This window comes from Bison bison, unplaced genomic scaffold (genome assembly GCF_000754665.1).
Source record: "Bison bison bison isolate TAMUID 2011002044 unplaced genomic scaffold, Bison_UMD1.0 scf7180017864341, whole genome shotgun sequence".
NCBI lineage: Eukaryota > Metazoa > Chordata > Mammalia > Artiodactyla > Bovidae > Bison > Bison bison.
In genome coordinates this window covers 3,759,844-3,782,120 of record NW_011494913.1, presented here as the reverse complement: position 1 = coordinate 3,782,120, position 22,277 = coordinate 3,759,844, and the positions used below count along the sequence as shown (strand labels likewise).

The 22,277-nt window shown below is 57.2% G+C and overlaps 2 protein-coding genes across 2 annotated transcripts in view; both read right to left on the bottom strand.

Moving 5' to 3' along the window:
• LDB3 (LIM domain binding 3) overlaps positions 1 to 3,975 on the bottom strand; it is a 59,689-nt gene extending 55,714 nt beyond the window's left edge. Inside the window, exons 1-2 of the mRNA XM_010854510.1 lie at positions 3,831 to 3,975; positions 3,620 to 3,735 (exon numbers count right to left, since the gene is read on the bottom strand). Coding sequence (XP_010852812.1) covers positions 3,620 to 3,712 — 93 coding nt within the window. The 5' untranslated portion in view covers positions 3,713 to 3,735; positions 3,831 to 3,975. The remainder of the gene's footprint in view (positions 1 to 3,619; positions 3,736 to 3,830) is intronic.
• A 2,726-nt stretch (positions 3,976 to 6,701) lies between these two features.
• Positions 6,702 to 16,611, bottom strand: OPN4 (opsin 4). The gene is made up of 10 exons (XM_010854385.1): positions 16,468 to 16,611; positions 15,077 to 15,222; positions 13,914 to 14,047; positions 13,387 to 13,590; positions 12,553 to 12,724; positions 11,949 to 12,113; positions 10,971 to 11,078; positions 9,964 to 10,144; positions 8,681 to 8,824; positions 6,702 to 6,740 (listed from the first exon to the last, which is right to left on the bottom strand). The coding sequence occupies exons 1-10, from the start codon at positions 16,609 to 16,611 to the stop codon at positions 6,702 to 6,704; spliced, it is 1,437 nt and encodes a 478-aa protein (XP_010852687.1).
• Positions 16,612 to 22,277: the final 5,666 nt, after the last annotated feature.

Below are 22,277 nucleotides of genomic sequence, written 5' to 3'. Positions count from 1 at the left end.
ACTGTCCCCAGTCCTGTTCGTTCCTTTGGGAAGACCCTGCCAGCCCCGCAGCAGCCCTCCCGAGGCTCGCCTGACCTTCAGCGCAGCTATAAACAGAACGGCTGTCAGCACCGCTAGGTGCTGCCCAAGAAACAGCACCACGACCTTAAAATTCCAGGGATCGTCAGCGTGGCTGCCCCAGAATAGCCTCAGCCTGTCCTCCTTCCCGTCCCCGGGGACCCTCTGTTCACCCCACCATAGCCAAGAGACTCTGGTGAATACTGTAGCTCAGCAAGGGGCAGCGGCCACTGGGCTGGCGCCCCAGGTGAGCCTGCTGGGTGGGTGGGCGAGGCTGTAAGGAGTGGCGGCTTTGGAGCAGAGAGACAGGACCCCCCTGGGCCCAGGCTCAGCTTCCCTCACAAGCAGCCCTGAGGAAAAACAGGTGTATTTTCCTAAGTGTATATTAGAAAGCACTGGCACATGCGTGCGTTCCCTGATGCATTATCCCCATTTCACAGATGAGAAACCTGAGGCTGAGCAGGTGAACTCACTTTCTAAGGTGACCCAGCTGTGAGGAGCGGAGCCAAACAAAATTTTAACGTCTCTGCCACACAGTCAAGGACCGCAACACGCACCAAGAGGCAAGTCCCAGAGCGCGGCCCTAGCCGTGGCCTAGCCGCTCAGGTACTGGGGCTGGGTCCTCGGAATGTCTCCCTCTCTGCTCCCACCCCTCCCCCACTTCCTGGAGCACTGGCTGGGCTTGGGGGACGGTGGGGGTGAGAGGGCAGCTCATGTTGCAGGCCCAGCCGCACCTGTCCAGGGATAAATAAAGGCATTTCCCCTCCACCCTCTGAGCCTCTCTCCTGAACCCATTTCTCTGTGGGTCCTCAGGCTGAGACTTTCACTGAACGGAGGACTTGAGGGGCTGTTATTGCTCCAAGGTTAATTCTGTGGGGCTGGTGGGCAAAATGGGGTACATACGGGAGTTACTACTCAGGCTGCAGGTGGCCAGCCTTCTTACAGGAGGAGATGCTGCAGACAGAGACGGCCCCACTCAGGGCTTTATTGCTAGTCCTTAGCCAGAGGATGAGGTTGCAGCCATGGGAGTTAGGAGTTACCAAGGATACAGGAGCGGGTGAGCAAGTTTGAACCTGTTAGTCTGGCTCTGAAGTGAGATGCCCACCCTAGCCCACAGGCCTCAGGGTTGTGGTGCGGGTGCCCCTGCTGAGAGTGAGCTGGCCCGGCCTTTGCCTATACCCCCCACCGCCATCCACCACTAAAGCCTTGTTTTTGGCAAAGACTCAGGCCAGGACATCTGTTGCCCCTCTATGGGAAGAGGATTCTTCCAGAGAGCTCTGGCCTTGTTCCCTTAGGGAAGAAGTTTCTGCTGCAGAAGGACCTTAAGTGCCCCAGCGAGAAAACGGCCCTGTTGGGAAGGTAGGGCTTTGTATTCCAAGGCCTGCACTGAGACCGGGACGCCCAAGCCCAGGGTATCAGCGGCTCACCAGAGGGTTTATCAAAAGGCTCCAAGCCCTGGGGAGGCCCCAACACCCAGCCCTGCATGTTTCATGATTTGGGGCATGCCCCTAAAGGGAGCTGAGAGGCCCATCCCCCGATGGCCTGCCTGAGCTGCGGGTTCTATTTTTAAAAGTACCCCCTAATCATTGGCCCTAGTACATCCCAATGTACTAGGATGTACCTAGTACATCCCCTGCCTACAGTGAGGACATTCTTCCTGCTGTCTAGCTTAAGGCCTCTGTGCTGCAATATAAGCCCTGGGCTGGCTGGGGCCAGGTGGTGCATAGACCCCGGGTGAAGTCACTGCTATCCTGGGTGCCACTGAGCTGGGAGGGCTAACATCCGCTCGCACGGATGGGGTCGGGACCAGCGCTAGGAGGCCCTGGGCGTGGTAGCACTGAGAGAGAGCTGGGCTGTCAGGCGTGGGAAGCTGGCAGACCCATGAGAGGGGATGGTCCTGCCTTGGACAGGGAGGAGACTTGCAATCAGGGGGTGGGGAGCTGTGCAGGCTTCTGGGGGAGAAGGGGGCGTGTCCACTGGGGCTCAAATGCCCACATGTCACCATATCGTCAGGCAGAGTGTGTGCGTCTCTGGGTGTTCTTTAGTATATGGGGCCGTGGCATCTCCTGGGCAGGGGGCCTGGAGACTCAGGTGAGAATAAGCCAGACCTTCAGCAGAAGGATGGAGACAGTGCCTTTTCCTCGCACTAGAGCCAGGCCAGCACCCAGAGAAGTATGGTCTCTTTTGCTCTTGTGTGTCTCCCATAGCACCCCTGAGTGGGGATTTTCCATGGCAGGGCCCCTCCAAGTGTCCACATTAGGTTCCACAGCCAGGATTGTGCCTGCCGTGGGGACATTGGCTCCCTGCCCCTCTGCCAAGCACCTTTCAGGCCTCTCCTAGCTACCCGCTTCAGTGCCTCCCTGCTAACCTCCCCACCCCACCCCCAGGCCCAAGGCAAGTTTCCTCTGCCCTGGAGAAGTCTCCCTGTCTCCAAGTGGGCAGTGACCCAGACACCCCTGCCCATCCATCACCCTCCAGTGACAGGCTGGGGCCTCAGCCTGCCCCCTTGTGCCCACACCAGCACTGCTGGGGCTCGGCCTTGGCCATACCCCACCAGACAGGGGTTATCTTTGCCCGGCACGTTTCACAGTTCACTGTGAGCATAGCTCTGCTTCAGCCCGGCTCTGTTGGGCTTCCTTTTACTTGACAAGTATTGTCTGAGCACCTAGGTACTGGTCTGGGTACTAGGGACACAGCAATGGTTAAAACAAAGTTCTGTCTTACAGACAGCTTTGTCTCAAGCAGATCTAGCTTCTTGCTTCTCTGGACTTCAGTGTCTCCAGCTGGGCAATAAGATTTCTCAGACAATCTCCAAAGATCTCCGACTTCCCCATCAAGCAGTGCTGTCCCCTGGTCACAGGCACTGCAGGACACACAGTCCGTTTCCCCAGATGAGCATGGGGACCCAGACGTGAGACAAGCAGGCAGAGCAGCTGTAAGTGAATGGCCAGGTGCTTCAGCAGGTGAGGAAGGCCCAGCTCCATGAAGCCAACCAGTGGGAGTTACCCCAGCAGGCCCAGGGAGGCAGGGGAAGAGGGCTGTTATCTCGGGTCTGGGATGGAGTGGGTGTGGGAGCCCAGTTATCAGCCCAGCCCAGTTCTGACTGCAGGACAGCCAAGGTCAGCAGTCTGTCAACTGTCCTGTCCTGTCCACGCTAGGAGCGCTCTCTCCCCAAAGCAGCGGCCTACTTCCAGGCAGATGCTCCAGGCTTGGGTGTACCCCAGCACACCTGGAGAAGGGCTTCGGAAGGCCCTGTACTTTCTGTTTACCTGCCTGCTTGCAAACTTAGCATTTCCTGCTCTACTGAAAACATCAGCCACTTGCCATGTTTCATTCTCTTAATAGGCTAGCAAACCCAGGTGGCTAACAGCTGTGGCAGACACCAGAGGCCTGGGGCAGGCAGGATCAGATTAGGTCCAGTCCCAGCCCCCAGACCAGGAAAGTCTGCTCTGCTTTCCAAGAGCCTCTGGGAGGACAGACAGATGGACGGATAGACGCACACACCCTCCTTCTAGCATGCCCCGCCCCCACGGGCGGTAGGCTGCGGGCCATGCACACTCACCCGGGAGATGGTGAGCGGCATGTTGAAGTCCTTGCCGCCCTGCAGGCGGAAGCCCCAGGGCCCAGGCCCCGTCAGGGTCACGCTGTAAGACATGCTGGTTCTGACGCCGGCAGCCTCTGCGGACAAAGGGAGGAGAGTGGAGTGAGAGGACCCTCGTGCCCCCTGCCTCCCCAGTCCAGACCTCAGCCCCAGCCCCGACCCCCGGCCTTGCCTGCTCTGAGCCTTGCTGCCCAGCCGGGCTGTGTGGAGCTCCTGAGAGGCTCCTAAGAATAGCTGGGAACGAATGCCATCGACACTGATATCTGCCCTCCGCTGCGCCCATAAATGGACTGTAACCCTATACTGTGCCCGCCCGCCCTCAGCCTCCCAGCGGGTCCACCGTGACTCACGCGGCTAATATAGCCCCTGGGGAGGGTTGTCCAGCTCCCAGTACCCCCCAGGGGGCAGGAGAGGGGCCTGGGCGGGTTAGTGATAATGCTCTGCCTCCCTGCTCTCCTCTCCTTGCTCCCTCTGCCCTCTGGAGAGCCCGGTCTGCCCAGCCACACTCTCTGCCTGCTGTACCCACTCTCTTGCCCAGAAGACCATGGCTAAGTTCCCTTGGCCCAGGGCTTTGTGACTTGGGTGTTTGTAGCCCTGTGATCCCTGGAGAAGACCCTGAAGTTGTCCGCTTATCCTCTTATCCCCAAGAGAACTGACAACTTCAGGGCCCAGAACTGTCCAACCCCATCAAAACAGTAGTAGTCATAGCAGCAGCTCTGGGCACAGCCAAGCTCAGCTCTGGGCCCTCCACACCATTGTCCCCTCAGATCCTGCGAGGCGCAGGAACCAAGGCTCAGAGAGAGGTTAACTAACTTCCCCAAGGTCACACAGGTAGACCCAGGCCATACTGGAGCCTGAGCTCATTCCTATGGGGATTTGTGCCAGATAACAGGTTCTGCCCAGTACTGGCAGTACCTCTTGATGCTCAAGCCTGGAACTGGGGAGGCCCTGCCTTTTGAAAGGTACCCTTCGCACGGGGTCTGGACGCAGGTCTGGGACAGGCCCCACACCCTCCAGGCCCTCTGGGGGCCCAACAGTTATTCTTGGCTCTCCTGTCTCATTTGTGCCCTGGAAAACTTGACAGCAGCATGGAAAGCTCCAGCTGCCAGTGTCGCACGCCAGACCCCTGTGCCCTTTGAGCCGGAATGGCAGGGGCCAGGGAGGAGGGGAGGAGAGGCCATTTGCTCAGCTGCTGGGACAAGGGGCCGGAGGGGCAGCAGGGGGAAAATGTGTGTGATGTGGCCAGCCCGTAACCCAGAGACAGTGTGCTCTAGGTGGGGCCCTAGGCCCCTCGGGACTCCTGCCAGTGTGGTCTTCGAGCCAAGATACCTCTAGAAGCCCTTCCTCAGAAGAGACCTCAGGCTCGACATAGTCTGGAGGTAGATCAAGGCCCCCACTAGTTCCCTGCTCTGGAAACCAAAGCTCAGGGAAGGCAACTGGGCTGGCTGTTCTCTGCCCTCCTGGAGAGCCCTAGCCTGAGCTGGGCCCTGAGGACTCAGAGGAGGGCTGGGTGCAGGTAATTTCCCAGATGCCCGCACCCAGCCTCACACTCTGGGCCTAGCACATACGACATGAATGGCAAGAAGGAGTCCCCACTGCACAGGGGCATTTGGTAACTTGCCCAAGGTCACAGAAATATCAAGTGGAAGAAGCCAGTGAGGGACCTGTGCTCTCTCCCCCACTTCACCACCTCTTCTGCTCCGTGTCATGATGCCCAGCTGTCCTCCCTGCCCAGGCCTGGCCCAGGAGTCCAGCAGCTCGTGGCCAGCACTCCCATCCCCTGCGCCTCCCCCAGGTCCCATCCCATCCATCCCTCATTCCAGCTTCATCTCCTTTCCCGAGTGGGGGGAGGTGCATCTGTCCGGTCAGGCTAGAGAGGATCCAGCAGCAGGCCATGACCAGTGTGGGGAAAGGAAGGAGCCGAACCCGCACAGGGAGAGGGAGCCCCGAGCTAAGCTGTACCTGGAGTTGCAGGCTCTTTCTCTGGACTCAGGCACCCGCCATGCCGCCTCTGGGGAAAGGGAGGCGTAAGGAAAAGGATGCTCTTAAAGGGGAAGGCCAGCCTCCCTCCATCTGCCTCCCCTGGGAGGTCTGAAGCCAGCCAGAGAGCAGCTGGTACTCACAAGCTGGGCGTGAGCTGCTTTCCAATAACAGCAGCTCACTGGGGAGTAGGGATGGGGGCAAGCCTGGTCTTTCCCCTCCTCCACGCTCCTCCCTGCAGTTTGGGATGGGGTTTTAGGCTTGGAAATCACAAGGTGGAGGACAGAAGGAGAGTAGGAAGAGAGAGGCTGCTGCGGGCTTCAGAGGCCAGGCCCCTGGGCCTCTCCCTCCCATGGCGGCACCAGTAGGTAGAGACTGCTTGTCAGACCTTCTCTGCTTTTTATTTTTCTGCAGCCCTCCAGGCGCACACAGCCCTGGGGTGAACTTGGACTACTGATTGAAAACACACTGTAGGCGCGGTGTGTGTGCGTGTGTGCTTGGTGTGCATGCAAATACATCCACACAGGAGCGTGTGCTGGAGAATGAGCGTGTGCACAAGAGGGTGGGCCGTGGTGGAAACAGCGCTCTGCGGGGAGAGCCAGAGGGGAGTAAGTTTCCCGCGAGTGAAGGTCTGTGTGCGGCTTTGAGTGCCGGCCGCGGGAGACACAGTGCTGTCCTTTCTGTGCCAGTGAAATGCCCAGCCCAGGTGCAGAGGCAGCTCATAAACAGCCGGGGTGTCTGACAGAGCCATCGCTGTTGTCATCGCCCAGACAATCACAGCACGCAGCAGCCGAGGAGAGGCGGACGACTCCAGGCAGTGGGAGGGCCTGGGCGCCCGCTCTTCCGTCTGAGCCTCAGGTGCAGGCTGTTGGATTGAGAAGTGGGTGCAGCCCACATTGCAGAGCAGGAGTTTCGTGGTTCGGGGCCATGAATCTAGACCGGCGTGGGTGACAGGACCGCTCCCAAAGCCTGCAAGCCCACGGGTACTGCTGGGTCTGTGTGCGTGAGGGAGACGTGAAGGAGCTGGACGTGTCCCAGATGGAAGGCAGGAATGATGGTCACCCTACATCCTGGCGTCCAGGTTGGGGAGCAGCCCCTTGGCCTGAAAGCAAGCAGCAGACATCAGTTTAGCCCAAAGAGTGTCCCACTGGAAGTATCGGCTCAGGGACCCTCTGTGTTTAGGGGCACCTCATGATAAAGGGAGGTAGCGTGGGGGTGGGGAGGGGCAGGTTTTGTCCCGGCTGGGGGTTGGGCCTTCTCCAGGCCATGTGGCTGGAAAATGGAGCTGGTAATGGCCGAGGTTGCCTCCAGGCGGTCCCCCAGGCTGGCCTGTCCTAGGGTCTGGACTCCTGGGGTCCAGACTGAGCTCTCCTCACCTCCACCAACCAATTCTCCACTTTCCCAGGCTTGGGTGTCTCCTCTCTCCCTGTTGTCTTAAATACCTCATTTCTTGCCTATCTACTGACTTGCCTATCTACTGACTTCCTCCCATCTTCTCTCTGCTGGATCATTCCACGCAACCTATCCTTCTGCAGCTACCGAGGAGAGGCCCAATCTACTCTGCCAAGCTGACCAAGCCCACCTCAGTGCCCCAATAAGTCCTCCAAGGGCTTCCTGTCCTCCAAGGTCCTGACTGGAGACCCCTCATGCCAGCACCTGGTTGGGCCTCCCCATGGCTCCTACCACCTCCTGCCCCTTCTCTATCCTCACCTCCCACTGCTAGAGTCCCTTGGCAGCTCCTAGGGTCACAGAGAGACATTCTGTGTCTGTCTGTTCAGGACACCCTGTGCCCCACTGCGTTTGTGTCGGCTGTTTCCTCAGCCCGGGCCGCCCGGTCCCTGCTCCTCGGCCCCATCCCGCCTGGCAATCCCCGTTTACCTTCACCTTTCCCAGGATCCCTTGGGGCCTTGCCTCTGCTTTCAGCACCCTGTGTGCTGATACCTCGATGGCAGTGCTTATCACACGTGTTAGGTGACTGCTGATGCGCTGTCCCCCTCTGCCCCATGCCCCACCCCAGGCCAGTTTTCCCTCCAGGAGAGGTGCAGGGCCTTTTATCCTTTGCCCGGCCAGCCTGGGGGATGCTGCTGGCCTTTGCCCCAGCCTCTGGGGTCGTGCACAATGCCCGGCCTCAGGGCTGGGGACAGAGTCCTCTCTGGGGCTGGAGCCGCTGGGGAGTGGTGTTCCCTGGCATGGCAATGATGGAAGAGACAGAAGCCCCCCACTTGTAGGGAGCTGCCCAGGGCTCCCCCTCTCTGGGACAGGCAGGGGAGCAGCCTTGAGGAAGGAAGGCAGGAAAGCGCCTCTGGTCTTAGTCTTGCTGCCCTAGAGCCCAGGAACTGGGGGTGTTGTGTGGGTGTGAGTGGAGGGGCAGAGTGGGAGCTGTCAGCTGAGGGGGAAAAGCAGCCGCGGGGCCTGTGCACACGGCATTTCCAGCGTTCCAGAATCCGGGCTTCTCTAATCGCCATCGACATTCCGTTCCATAGGCACTTGGGCTGACAGCTGGCCTTCTTTTAATAGCCACAAGTATTCTGGGCAACGTCCTAATCTCAGGGCATTCATAGCGAGCACATACACAGCTTGCAGCCCCGCCCCCCTAGGTACATCCCGTTTCCAGTCGCAGAGAGGTACATGCCACTCACACTTGGTCACATTCTCAGCTTAGAGCAGACACATTAGGGCAGCACTGAAACCCATGCCCTGTGGTGTCAGAAGGACAGAAGCATGTGCCGGGCACATGGTCACACATTCACATACATGCGATATACATTCATCATAATATAGCCACCACCACCTGCTGTGTATGTGCACAGACAAGGTCACGCACACACACACGCTCTCAGGCACAGTCACGTCAGGCTTGCTCAGAACACCTTGGAGTCAGAGATTCCCCCAAAACCCCCAGGTGGGCAAGGGAAAGCTGGGAGGTGCAGGGAGGGGGTGATTCCCAGAGGTCACTGGGCCTGCCCCCTTTCCTGACAACTCCCTGGGCTACTTGCTCCTGTCCCACCTTTGTACAGGTTGGCAGGTGTCAGACCCAGTTACCTTCCCGGGAGCCTCTGAGTCCCGTCCCTGGGGCCTGGGCAGGGCCTTGGCTTCCACATCATCCAGGCGCTGACTGCAGGGGGACCATCCGCTCACCTGCTGGCCAGCCCCCCAAGCAGCTGTTGCTTCTGTGTCCATCCAGCCCTGGGGAAGGGGGAGAGTCGCTGTGAGGTGAGGGGGGCATTTGCAGCATTGCTTCTGCCCCCTTTCTGGCCAGGCCTTTCTCCATTCTCCCTACAATAGTTCACTGGGGTGGAGACCATGACACTGTTTGCAGGGCTGCTGGTCACCAAACCTTTGCAAACTGTGAGTGTGTGTGCTGGGATGTGTGTGTGTGTGTGTGTACATGCTTTTGTGATTTCTTAACACATGGGATGAGCACGTCTTCATGAGGTTCTAGGCCTCTCTTAATGGATAAGCTTCACTCCTTGATGTGCGCTACAGTAGTTCAGGGATTCTGACAGCTCCTCCCTCAGCCCCTTCAACTGAGACCCCCAGGGATGGGGGCAGTGGGAGGAGGTAAGTGGAAGCTCTTGGTGAGGCAGGCCCAATGATGGAGGAGCTGGGACAGGAGCCCACGGCACAGGGAACTCTCTTGGGGACCTCAGGGGGCATCACAGTTCCAGGCCCCAAGTAGGTGCTGGCAGACTGGTAGCTCCTATGGCTGACCACAATGTGGTGGGTCATTCACGCGCACCCCATCTAGTATGTAGAGATGATGGCTTTCCCTTTTGGAGAGGACACAGAGCCTCAGAGAGGGTGAGTAGCCTGCATAAGCTCACACAGTGAGACTTGAACACAGGTACCCTGGCTCCAGGGCCAGTGCTCCTTCCTCTGTATCCTCTGAGCTCCTCAAGTCTCCCTCCTCCAGGAGGAGCGGCCTTAACAATGAGGATGATGGGCTTGAGCTCGCATCTACCTGTCTCTCTAGCAGCCCATCTAGGGAAGAAATGCTCATCTTTTCGATCTGAGACTCTAAGGCCCTGGGATAGTGCTGGTAGGGAAAAGAGTTGGCCTGGAGTGGGAAGACCCATGTTCAGTCCCAGCCCTGCTGCTGAGTGACCTGGGGCCAACATGTTGCCTCCCTGAATCTAGTGCCCCTGCCTGGCAGGGAGGATTGTATGAGGGAAGGCCATGTGGAGGCGGTGAGGGGCTCTTCCTGCCAGTGACCCAAGTTCCTGAGGGTTCCTGAGTCTCAGAGGCAGGCCTGCCTGGAGACCTGAGGCTGGACTAATTGAGGAAAGATCGTGAGATGCCAGCCAGTGAGGGCCCAGCCTCCTTACCACCTCGCTCTCAGAGCCCAGGGATGCCTGGCGCCTCCGTCCAGAGATCCAGCTGAGGTCCGAGGCCTGGCTACTCAGCGTGGAGCGATGGGTGGAGCGGTAGCTGGTGTACAGGCCAGGGCGCTGGCCCGACACGCCCAGCAGCACCCCCAGGCAGGGCAGGTGCTGGGCGATGGCCAATCTGGAAGGACAGCACATCAGGTTAGGGGGGTGGACAGATGGATTCGAGGAGATGGGGTGGGTGGACAGACTGACACTGGGCAAATGAAAGTGGGCCAGGAGCCACTGGGGAGTCAGGGACATTCAGACACTGGGGTTATGAAGATGGACGGACAGACACTGGGTCCATGGACGTGGAGGCAGAGCCTTAGGGTGGCAGGTTCAGCCAGATGCTTGGTTTTAGCTCTCAAGTGGCTGGCCCAAGCCACAATTCTGCAAATGGAGACCAAGAACACTTCTGAGCTGCCTCTGAGTTTATGGACTAAGGCCTGCAGCTGGCCTCTGCAGGGCCGCTGAGTTACTGACACCACCTCGTGGAAGAGGCCAGCCCTGCGGGGCTTCTATCAGCAGAGAGTGCTCCGGGTCAGAACCAGTCCCAGGCCGCTACCACGGCCCGGAAGCAGAACAGAGCTCTCCCTGCTGCGACCTCTCCAGGCTATCACTGTCTGGGGGCCTCTCTTGGCAGCAGGCAGCACTGCTGATCAGCCATCCTGGTTGCCTCTTGGCCTCAGTTTTGAAAATCCAGTTAGTACTGGACACTGCCCAGGGAGCTCTGATGTCCCCCCATGCTGAGCCCCCTAGGAAGCTGAGGTAGCAGAGGGGGTCACACCAGCTCCAGATCCCACCCAGGGTCACGAGCTGTTCTCAGTAGCTAGAGTTCCCATCCGATGCAGATACAAAGGACAGGAACGATGGCTAGCCTCCACCCCCATTTATAGGCCCAGGCCCTCCATGCCCATGAGGGTGGGCCTGGAGATCTGGGCCTGGGTCCTGGTGGAGGATCCCACCTGTACTTGGGGTGGGTGATGGCGTAAATGATGGGGTTGTAGATGGCAGAGGCCTTGGCAATGACAGCTGGCACCGAGTTCATGTAGGGCGTCAGGATATGTGCGTACCTAGGACAGAGAAGCTGAGGTCCCCCTGCCAGCTGACCCTCCCTGGAGACTCCACAACCCACCCGCCCGCTCAGGCACCTTCTTCTTCTTAGGCCAACCAAGCCTTGCCAGGGCACAGCCCAGCCTGGTCCAAAGCGGCATAACTAAGTCATTCCCAGGGGATGCACTGTGATGCCAAGGAGAATTCTGATCTGAGGTGAATGGGAACCCAGGGAGCGGTTGAGGGAGTGGTGCTGAGAAGATGTGCCAGAGTGGGGGGTCTCACCAGGTCCCACAGTTCCTTGGAGACTGTGCTGCTGCCAATAACCCCACCCCTCACCCTCAATGACTCTGGCCGTCTGACCAGCCCTCCCCACACCCCATCAAACCCTGATGCCCGCTGCTCCCCTGGCCCTTTGGGAGTTATTGCAAAGGAGGGCCCGACAGGGGACCCGAAAAGGTCTCATACCCAAACACCTGAAAGGATTCACAGTTCTACTGTCTCACGTGCTCATGAAGTCTGGCCAGTGTCCATGCTGTACAGGTGTCAGAGTCCCCAGACACTAGCCACAAGAAACCAGAAGCTCTGGGAGGGCTGCATGCTCCCCAGGGGTCTGGAAGGACCTGACAGCCGTTGTAGGCCCTCAGGCCAAACCCACTGTGGCCCAGAACTCCCGAGCATGTCTCCTAGCCCCTCCAGGAATAAGGCAGGCCCAGCTCGGGTGGGGCGTCTCACAGCAGCAGGGAGAATAAGGCTACGAGGCTGGACCTAAGGTGTGAGGATGGCTGGCTTGGGCTTGGGCTTGGACTGGGGGGAGAGAGGCTGCCCCAGGGTCCCTTCACCCTTCTCCCACCCTTCCAGCCCAGCCCAGCCCCTTAGCCACTGCTCACCCAGCAAAGCCCATCAGGGCGACAGTGGAGTAGGGGGCCCAGGAGAGCACAAAGAGGAGGATGCCCAGCAGCTCGATCTTGGCCATTTTCCACTCATTCTGTAGCCGCTGCCGCTGCCGGGGACACTCACTGCCACCCTCGCAGGTCCCGAAGGTCTGGAGAGCTCTAGGAAGCATGCAGAGTCTGGGTCTGGCCCCACTCAGCTTGCAGTGAGTGCCAGGGCCATGGCTACTATCGGGGAGCCTTCTTGGACCTGGCCATCCTTTCCATGCAGCAGCCCTGACACCCGGAAAGTCCCCCATGATATCCAGGCTAAGCTGCCTGCCTGTGCTTCTACCTGTGGTGGTTTCTCTTTCCCCCAGACCCCTTGGCCAAGTCTGAAGCCCTCTCTTCAGAAGACCCTATCTCCTGAGACTTTTCGAAGCACCGAGTTTGCACCAGTCTGTAGGGAACCCACCCCATAAGCACATGTGCTGAGCTGGTCTTTGCCCATCTGAGTCTGGGAGTGCCCTGGGGGGCTGGATACAGACTGAGCCACGGGAAGCCCTGGTGAAGGGGCACAGTCCTCCTCCCATCAAACCCCTCCTTTGCGCCCAGCTCTTACTGGCCCGTCTCTCGGATGGCCTTGAAGATGAAGATGTAGCAGTAAATGATGATGAGCAAGGGGAGGAAGAACACAAAACAGAAGAGCAGCATGGTGTAGGCGCGGACGGACGGCGTGAAGCTCACGTAGTCCCAGGAGCAAGAGGTCAGCAGGCCTTCGGGCACATAGGCACCTGGGAACCAGGGGCAGGGCGCTCAGCCTCCAGGGCAGTGCTGACCCAGGCTCCTGATCCAGCAGGAGCTTTGGATGTGGAGGCTGAGCTTCTCAAACACTGGCCCTGGCCCCGGCCCCGGCCCTGTGCAGCAGAGGAAAGAAACTGGGCACGTAGAAGGGAGTTTTCCAAGCTGGTGCTACTAGAAGATAGCTCATGAAGCCCACTGCTGCCCAATCTTACCAGTTTGGAAGATAGACCTCACCACAGCCCCAGGGTCTTACTCCCTCAGACTTAAGCCAGCTTCCTGGTCCCTCCTTAGAAGGGTAGGTGCCTGCTGCTAACCCTTCTACCTGCTGAGGCCTCATATCCCAACCCTTGCCTGTCTGATGTATTGCAAACTCAGCATCAGATGTACCTGTCACTTCCTGCCAGTCAGGAACCATGTGGTCTTCCCTTCTGTGTATGGGGAAGGGAGCCCAGGTTAGCCTCTGATCGCTGACGGTACAGCCTCAGTACAGCCCCCTGCTGCTAGTCATGTCCCCTGAATGTCCATTTGCCTGAGGCTTCAGCAGTCCCCTGGCCCCTCCTGCCAGCTTGGGGACCCAAGTCCACCTACCTGTCCCTTGAACATGCCCCTCCCAAATTATCTTCCCGTCCCCTGGTTCCCTGAGCTCACTTACTCCAGCCAAAGAAGGGCGGCAGGCTCCAAGCTAGGGCATAGAGCCAGACGCCCAGCAGGACAAGCGCGGCCCGCCTCTTGGACACCATCCCGACGGTGGCCAGTGGGCGTGTGATCACCAGGTAGCGGTCCAGGGCGATGGCCGTCAGGGTAATCATGGAGGTGATGCCAAAGAGAGCCCCACAGAAGGCATAGAATTCACAGCCTGTGGGCATAACTCCCTGACCTCAGTGCTTGGCAGGGAGCCGATCAGATACCCGAGGGCAAGGAGGGTGTGTGGATGGTGTGTACTTAGCTCCAGCACTGGCCTCTCAAGGAAAACAGGCCTGTGTTCCTCTCACCCTGCCTGCCTGCATCTGACAGAGGCTCGTGGAAGCCTCTTGCCAACTCGTGAGTCTGAGCAGGGTGCTACCCACCCATGGCCCAGGAAGAGCATATCACCGTCTCATCTGGGCCACCCTCCACTGTGGACATCCCCTGCCCCAAACCTCCTCCTCCCCCCAGCAGAAGGGAATTCCAAGTGTCTACCTGCTTCTCCAAAGAGCCACTGCTTATAGAGGCTGCTGGCGAAGAAGACGGGGGCCTGAGTGAAGGACATGAGGAAGTCGCTGACTGCGAGGTTGATAATGAACATGTTGGCAGGTGTCCTGAGGCCTCTGCTCCTGGGAGGGGTCAGATGCTGTCAGGAGGAGCTTCTTCTGGGGAGCTTCCCTCAAACACATGTGCACATGCATGCATACCCATGCACACATGTGTGCTTGCACTGAAGCATGAGCTGCTGGGTCACAGACCATCCCGCTGCCCAGCAAGTACCAGCCAAACAGTTCTGGAGCCTGGCATCATGGGCAGAGAAGTGAGATCCTGCAAGGCAGCAACTCATGCCTCTCTCGTCCTCCTCTCCCAGCATCTTTGCAGTCCTCACCCTCAGGGCTGGCAAAGGGGAGAGGAGCTGATGATGGTGTCCACGGGTCAGGTACTTCCACGAACCCTGTCTCTTACAATCATCCATCTGTGTGTCTATCCCCCTCCTTCACTTTGCAGTAAAAACACTGAAGCTTCCACCCGTGAGGCAGCTTGTGATCACAAGACTCAGTAAGTGGCACAGTCAGGATTCACTCATTTGCTGGGCACCACACACACAAAAACTTACTTAATCGTCACATTGACTCCATGAAGTAAGTGACAACTCCATTTTGCAGATAAGAAAAGTTGACTCAAAGGAGATAAGTAATCTGCTTAAAGTCATTTCAGCTAAGGGTTATTCACGCCTCCACATGCCCATCTCAGCCATTCAGCTGGTGAGTGGGGCAGGTAGAGAAGGAAGCCAAGGGTGGTGGGAAGGCTGGCTGCTAAAGGACTGGAAGACTCAGGATCCCTATACCAGGGCTGCTCTTTGAGTCAAGGGAAAATGCCCACCGGGGCAGGTGATGGTGGAGGTGAACAGAGGGCAGAGCGAACAGGCAGAGATGTGTGTGTGTCCTTCACAGGGCGTAGGGGGTGCACCTGGGGCCCAATCGGATATGCCACTCAAGTTGCTCTGGACTACTTTTGGGCTCCTTTCCTGGCTTTGAAGGCTAGGCTCAACAGTGCCCTGGCAGAGTTGGCACCAGAATTTCAGTCCTGTGTTCTGCCCCATCTCTTCCTGGCTGGCTGCCCTCAGTGCCCAGGCTCCCACCCTGCCAACTGGGCACCTGCAGAAGGTATAGATGACCGTCAGATTTCCCAGCATCCCCGTAAGTCCCACCAGCAGGATCACCGTGCCCAGGGTGTAGTGGGCGTGGTCTGGAACATCAACCGTGGGGAAGGGGACCCAGGCAGCAGCCTGAGCCCTGACTGCCTGTGGAGAGACAGAGAAATAAGGGCATCCCATGACCTCATCACTTCCAAATAGTCCTGAGAAGAAGAGTTAGGGTTCCCAGTGGGGCAGAAGGCTTAGAGTGGCAAAACCATTTGCTCACACAGCTTGCAGGCAGCTGAGCTGGAATGGAAACATGGGTCTCCCTAAAGTTGAGCGCAAGCTCCTATGGCCCAGAGGCAAAAGTCTTCTAGAAGTATGCTAAGATTACCTGTTGGAGGCTGACAGGACAGACAGACACACGTTTGGCAAGCAGGGACATGGCTGGAGTGGCTCCATGTTTCCTAGAGAAGGCAGAGCCCTCTCCTAGGTGGGTTCCTCCCTTCTGTAGGGGCCCCATCTCAAACACCTGAGACAGTTAGCAAATGTATTCCAGTCCCCTCGTACGTGTGGAGGCGCAGTCAAATTAATGAATGAATTAAAAAATAATAATGTTTTTTAAAACAGAGAATTTATGGGGAATTCTCTGGTGGTCCAGTGGTTAAGGAATTCATGTTTCCACTGCAGGGGGCACAGGTTCGATTCTTGGTCAAGGAACTAGGATCTTGCATGCTGTGTGGTTAAAAATAAATTTTAAAAAATAAAAAGAAAATTCAGCCCTCCCAAGTCACTGAAGGGAGGTCATCATCCTACGAGGCCAGAACAAAGGGCCTTACAGACCTCCCATCACAGCTGCTTTCCAGGAATGGGAGTGGCTTCATCTCTGTCCTGCCCTGGCTCCTATAGCTACTGGAGCCTTTCCTTCCTGTCCAGAACCTAGGCCAGCATTCCACAGCCCTGAGGGAAGGCTCATCACTCCCCAGCTAACGGTGGGATGTTGGGGGATGGCCCTGGGCCTGGCTAGGATGGTGGAGGCAGGAGAAGGCACCAACACCTCACTCTGGCCTGGGACAAATCCTGAGGCCCAGAGTAAGCCTTCCTCTTTGGAAGGCTCTGGGGGCATCCTACCACCTCCAGAAAGAAATGGATGGGCCATTCCAGCCCTTTGTCCCATAAGGCTGGCCTTTCTGTTCCTCAGATGCTCTCCATGGCGAAGTAAAACTTGCCACACTCTCCTCTATTGGTCTTTTTGCGTAGGACGGGTTCGGAGAGGTTCAGTAACATGCCCACCATCCCAGAGCAGAGCTCAGGCCTTTCTATCTCCCTGTCAAAGCCCCTGTTGTCCCTAGGAAGGGCACCAGGGGAGGGGAGGGAGGCTTTGCATGCACACACTCGCCCCAGGCTTACCGTGGGGCTGATGGACGGAGGGTGGCCCAGGCTGGAGGCGCTGCTCCGGGAGCTGTCCCACCTGCTGGAGGAGGCTGGGGTGGCCAGGCAGCTGGATTCCTGCACCGGGCCCAGCGGGGCTCTTGGCCCTGAAGGAGGGTTCATCCTGAGGTGGGCTGGTCCTTTCTCAAGCCCACAGAGAAATCAAGGGCACCAGGAGTTCAGGACGTTAGCTGTGCCCGGCCTTCCAGCTTTCCCCCATCCTTAGCACCCCTTCCTGGTCTGCCGGCTGTCTGCTCCTGTGTCCAGCGTGGACCCAGCCTGGAGCTGTTCTTGGGGGTGGTGGCTGCGCTGTGTCCAGTGAAGCACAAAGGAGAGAGTGTCACAGTTATGGCGACTGAGAGTCACAGGGTCCGTCCCCACCTTTAAGTAGCGGAGTTGGGCGTGCACATGCCCAGCCGCTCGGCGCCTCGGCTCCCTCAGACACAGGTCCCTGAAGATGGCAGTATGCATGTGTGAATGTGTGCAAGTGTGTGTGTGTGCATGCAGGGAGTCTGAGAGCGTGTGTCTGTTTGAATGTGTGTGTATGTGTATATTACCGAAGAGATTGCTAGGCTCTGGCTCTTGGACTTCGCCTTCCCTCTGGCCAAATTTCTTTTTCCCCGAGCTCATCAAATACAGCTTCTGCCTCCCCTAAGACCCCCCAGCTCGGGGTTGTCTGTGGCCTATACTCAGCCTTTCCACAGGGCACCCTCTCATGTCTGCCCACATTACCCATCACCCCTTCACAACCATCCCGTGCAGGACCAAGGCTGGGCACCTGAGGTCACAGACGCAGAAGCTGAGAAGATGTGCCAGAATATAACGCAGCTGAGGGGAGATCAGATCATAAGGCAATTTTTGTTTGTTGCTTTTTGATCATAAACTTTTTCATTGAAGTGTAAATAGGGAAAAAGAAACAAAACCCCCACAAAGCTGGTAGAAACCTGGGAGCTTCCCCAGGCTGCAGGCCCGGCCTGAAGCGAGTGAGTGTCAGAGGCGGAGGGCCACACTCACAGTAGGAGCAGAGTGAGAGCCATGGAGCTGGAGCAGACGGGGGCCATGCACTCTGCCTCCAGGGCATCTGCGCTGCTTCCAGGGACGTCCTATGCGGTCACTGTGTCCTGGGGCACAGTGCCAAGATTTGAGGAGCCCTGGAGTGGAGAGATATGCCCTGTCCTCTTCCTTGCCCCCACGTCTTTACAAACAGCTCCCGAGAGCCCCAGATTCGGGCGGCCAGGGCAGGCGATGCCTACCAACAGGTGCCAGCTCATGGTTGAGATGCGTGTCCTCCCCAGGCCCCTCATTACAGGCTCACCATGGTGACGCAGGAGGCTGGAGGAAGAAGCTCAGTGCAGGGTCAGACAGGGTGGGGGTCTTTGAGGACCAGTCCCACCAGTTCCCACCCTGGTTAGTGCACATGCCCTCAGAGACCGACCTAACTTTCCTCCTCTCCCAGTGCTGAGGCTGAACTCAGGGCTCAGTAACACCCACTGGCTCCTGGTGCTTCTGTGGCCCCGGGGTCCCCTGAGTTAACAACAGAACAGACACACACACAGCTCCTCTCTCCAAGGCCTCCCCCTTTCTCCTGCCCATCTTCTTACAACCCATTCTTCCTGCTGCAACCCTAAAGGTGTTTGGAAACACAGATTCCATCAGATAATCCTATGCTTAACCCTTCGATGGCTTCCGTTGCTCTAAAGTCATAGATAAAGACTGAATGTGGCGAGGTGGTGAGGAAAATACTACAAACGTCACCGAGTATATAGGGATAAGAGGGGGGTTTTATTGGGGAAACTAAACCAAGAATCAGCAAGAAGAGGTGTGCCGTCCCCCACTCAGCGTCTGCTTGTACAGGTCAGGCCGTCCTCACAGGGGACTGTATGCCTAGGCAAAGACCTGCCTCCCCTGCTACTGTCCCTTTTGAACGCAATCTCCACAACAACCTTGCTTCGAGAACTAGCAGCCAAGCTCAGGCGCCAGGCAGTCTGGGTGTGGCTGCCAGCCGAGCAGGGAAGTGTCTGAGAGCGCCAGCTGCCAGCACCTGGAGACCTTCCTAGAAGTTAGGTTCAGGTCTTGGGGGAAGGGGAGTTCTGATCAGGGAGGCAGTCAAGTTCAGCTGCAGATCCTCCTGCTGAGGAGGAGCCAGCTTGGTGCCTGGTGACCTGAGCCTCTGGGCCCGCCCACCGCCCCTGCACTCTCGCCTCTCTGGGCTGGCTTCTCAGACCACAGACTACACACAGTCCTGTGGTCACCCAGCCCCTGCTCACTCGCTGCTCTGGAATCTTCCTCTGCCCCTTCTCTGGGTCTCAGCTCAAACACCACCTCTTCCAGGTGTCAAGGAAGGCATCCTGGAGTCTGAGTGTTCACAGCCTCCTGTCCATCTCCTGAAGCACTTAGCAGTGGTGTTGTTTACTTCATCTGATTGTGTCTGTCTCCCTCTCTAGACTGCAAACAGGTTATTTGTTTCACTGTCGTGACCTAATGCCCAGCAGAGTGGCTGGCACGTTGTCTCAGTAATGCAAAACCCTCCCTGGTCCTCGATTCTCAAAGTGTGGTCCAAGGACCAAGCACATCAGGGTCACCTGGAGCCTGTTAGAAGTGCTCCAGACCTACTCAGTCAAGTGATCCAGCTATCCATTAAAGGGGAAAATGCTGATCTAGATTTTCCAAATGACATAGGGACTGGTGACAGGTAGTGGAAGCCTGTCTGAGGCATCCAGAGATTAGCAACAGTGGGGCACCACATCCGAGGCTGGGAGGACAGAGGGATTCCAGAGGCTGGAGCTGCCCCCAGGGTGCCCAGGGAGAGGGGGCTCACAGCGGGGCGAGGGAGCTGGAGCCTCCGTGGGGACATGGCTGCCAGCAGAGATGCCACGGGGAACAGAACACAGGGCACGAACGCCCACCACTCCCCTCCCTGATCTCCCGTCTTCCTCAGGTGTCTCGCAGTGGCCAAGCCTACCTGGGAGCCAGAGGTGGGGGGGCCTGAGAGATGCGGTTCTCTCCAACAAAGCAGAGCAGGGAAGTGTTACGGAGCCCACGTGTGTCGTCCCTCCACGCCACCCCCAGCGGCCACGGTAGCCAGTGGACAGTGTATGTTCCTCCAGCCCCAATACCGGCCAGGAGGTCATCCCTCTCACTTCACCTGTAGACACTGTTCTTTAACTTCTCACCCTACCCCAGGGGCTGCTTATGGAGACATGGCCCGTGCCCTGGGTGGGCTGTGGTGCCAACCGCCTATTCAGCCTCCATGTTTCTCCTGGACTGGCCCAAGCCACCCTCTGTTTAACCCGGCCTAAGAGTTTATGGACGATCATACCCATCCCCCCCACCATCCCACTTGCCATGCCAGGGAGATCCGAAGGTGTCGTGCGCCTTGTGGTACCCGGAGCCCTCGCCCACAGCGCTACACTGATTTGCTCTCTGCTCTTCACACTTTGCTGGTGTGGCTGGAGGTGGGAAAAGCTTTCCAGGCCCCTCACTCATGGGGGAGCACCAGGGACATAGGAAGGGGGAGGCCTGAGAGCTCCCCTGGGATGAGAAAGAAGGCTTGGGCATCTGCGCAGCCAGGGGCCAGGGAGGCAGGGGGATGATGTTTGATGTTAGATCACGCAGGAGTCAGAAACGTCTCGACAGTGGGCCCTCAGCACACATGTAACTGCACTTGTCGAGGGATGGTGACCAACCAGCATCATGACACTGTCCACAGGGCCCTGATGACGACTTCACCTACAGGTCTCCCGAGTTCCAGAATTCCTGTCCTCTGCAGAGAAGCTGTAAAAGTCCTTGTAAGAAAAGCCTCATGGTCCTGCATTTCTGGGATTCTGGCCACAGCACCCAGCATCCAGGGAGGGAGGCAGGCCTTCCTGCCCTCCAGCCTGGCCTAGCAGACAGCACAGTAATGCCATTCCCATCCTGTCTACTCCTGGGGATCAGTTTCCTCATCCTGGGGCTGGCCAGGACTATCTGGTTACCCAGAGACTCCTGGGAAACTCCCTGCAGCTGTTTCCAGGGGAATATTAAGTGTCTCAGTGAACAAGTTCCTGCAGGCACCCGGCCAACCGCTCACCTGGACCCTCCCTCACCAGGAATCTGCTGGATTCCAGGCAAACCCTGATAGGATAGGGCCCTCCTTTCCTTCCCTTAGCCTGAGGGAGAAGCTTAGCCATAAATGAGAAGGCCCTCCTTCCTTCCCTTAGCCTGAGGGAGAGACCATAAATGAGAAGCTCCTTGTATCATATAGCAGCAGTGTTGCTCCGCTCTTCTAGCTGCCCTGGGCTCAGGAGTGCCATCCATTCCTCCCCCAACCTGGCATGTACCTGCCAACTGGGAGACAGTCAATTGACCTGGTGGTCTGTCAATGTCTCTGTGGCCGACCTCTGTCTCTGGTGCTCTCTCCACCCTCACTTCCCTTCTGGGCGCTCCCACTGAGTTCTCTTCTATGCAGCCTGTGCTGGCCAAGTGGGGTGGGGCAGGGCAGGTGGGGAGAGTTTAGGCCCCAGTACACAGCTGTGTGGGACTGTCTTCTGTTCCTGGGTTTGACACCTCCTGGTCCTGCTGGCCCAGGCGCTCAGGGCTGTCCCCTCTGAGCCCACGTTCCATTCCTGCTGATCCGTGTGGGTCATTTCAGTGAGTCCGGCCCAGGAGTCTTCAGCTTCATCCTCATCCTGGTGCCATGCCTTCATCAAACAGCTACAGCAGTGTGCCACGCCCTGAGCTGGCACCACTCACAGCGGCTGCCCCGGGCAAGGTCACCCCTCTGAGAGTGGTCCCTTCCCCCGCTTTAGCTGGAGGCTTCTGTTGAGGGAGTCAGGGCCAGTTAATAGGTGTGAGAGAGGTTCAGGAAACAAAAAGTCATGGAAAACATAAGGCCAAAAAAACAAACCTTTAACTAGAGAACTGACCACACACTCTAGAAGGGCATGTGGGTGTTAAAAAAAAAAAAAACCCTTCGAGTGGGTGGTCCTGTATTTCACATACCTTGGGCACACACAGAAGCCCATCAAAAGCAAGAATTTGCTACTGGACTTAACGAAATTTAGAGTGAGTGAATTGGGTGAATGTAGTCAAAAAATAGAAACTTCCAGTTGTAAAATAGCTAAGACCTGCGATGTAGGGTTCAGATGGTTAATAATACTGTATTGTATATTTGAAAGTTGCTAAGAAACTAGATCTTAAAAGTTCTCATCACAAGAAAAAGACTTGTAACTATGTGTGGTAATGGATGGTAACTAGACTGATCGTGGTGATCATTTTGCAATATATACAAATATTGAAACATTGTGTTGTATCATATAATGTTATGTCATGAAAACAATATAATGTCATGTCAATTGTATCTCAGTCAAAAAAACAAACAAACATGAAACTCACTCCTTAGCACCTGTGACATTTTCTAGTTGAGCACTCTACTCGGGGCACACAGAAAGGCTCGATCTACCCTAGGAATTACTACATACTTGTTCTGATCTTTTGGTGATCTGCTGGAACAGCAGGAAAAACAATTTTCTTCTTCAAAATTTTTAGCTGGGGACTTCCCTGGTGGTCCAGCGGTTAGGAATCTGTCTTCCAATGCAGGGCACATGGGTTCGATCCCTGGTTGGGGAATTAAGAGCCCATGTGCCGCAGGGCAACTGAGCCTGTGCGCCACAAGTAAAGAAGCCTGCACCCCCGCAGGGAAGAGTAGGCCTGCCACAGCTGAGGCCCCGCACGACACGACTAAGACTCAGTGCAGCCGAATACATAGTAAAAAAATTGTTCTGTATCTGTTTAAGAAAAATCTTCGAAAC

Coding starts and splice junctions, on each gene's coding strand:
- OPN4 (XM_010854385.1), bottom strand. CDS start 16,611: ATGAACCCTCCTTCAGGGCCAAGAGCCCCGCTGGGCCCGGTGCAGGAA. Junction 13,591..13,913: donor GTGGCTCTTTGGAGAAGCAG/GTAGACACTTGG, acceptor TTATGCCCACAG/GCTGTGAATTCTATGCCTTC. Junction 8,825..9,963: donor TGGGCTCTGAGAGCGAGGTG/GTAAGGAGGCTG, acceptor CCCCTTCCCCAG/GGCTGGATGGACACAGAAGC.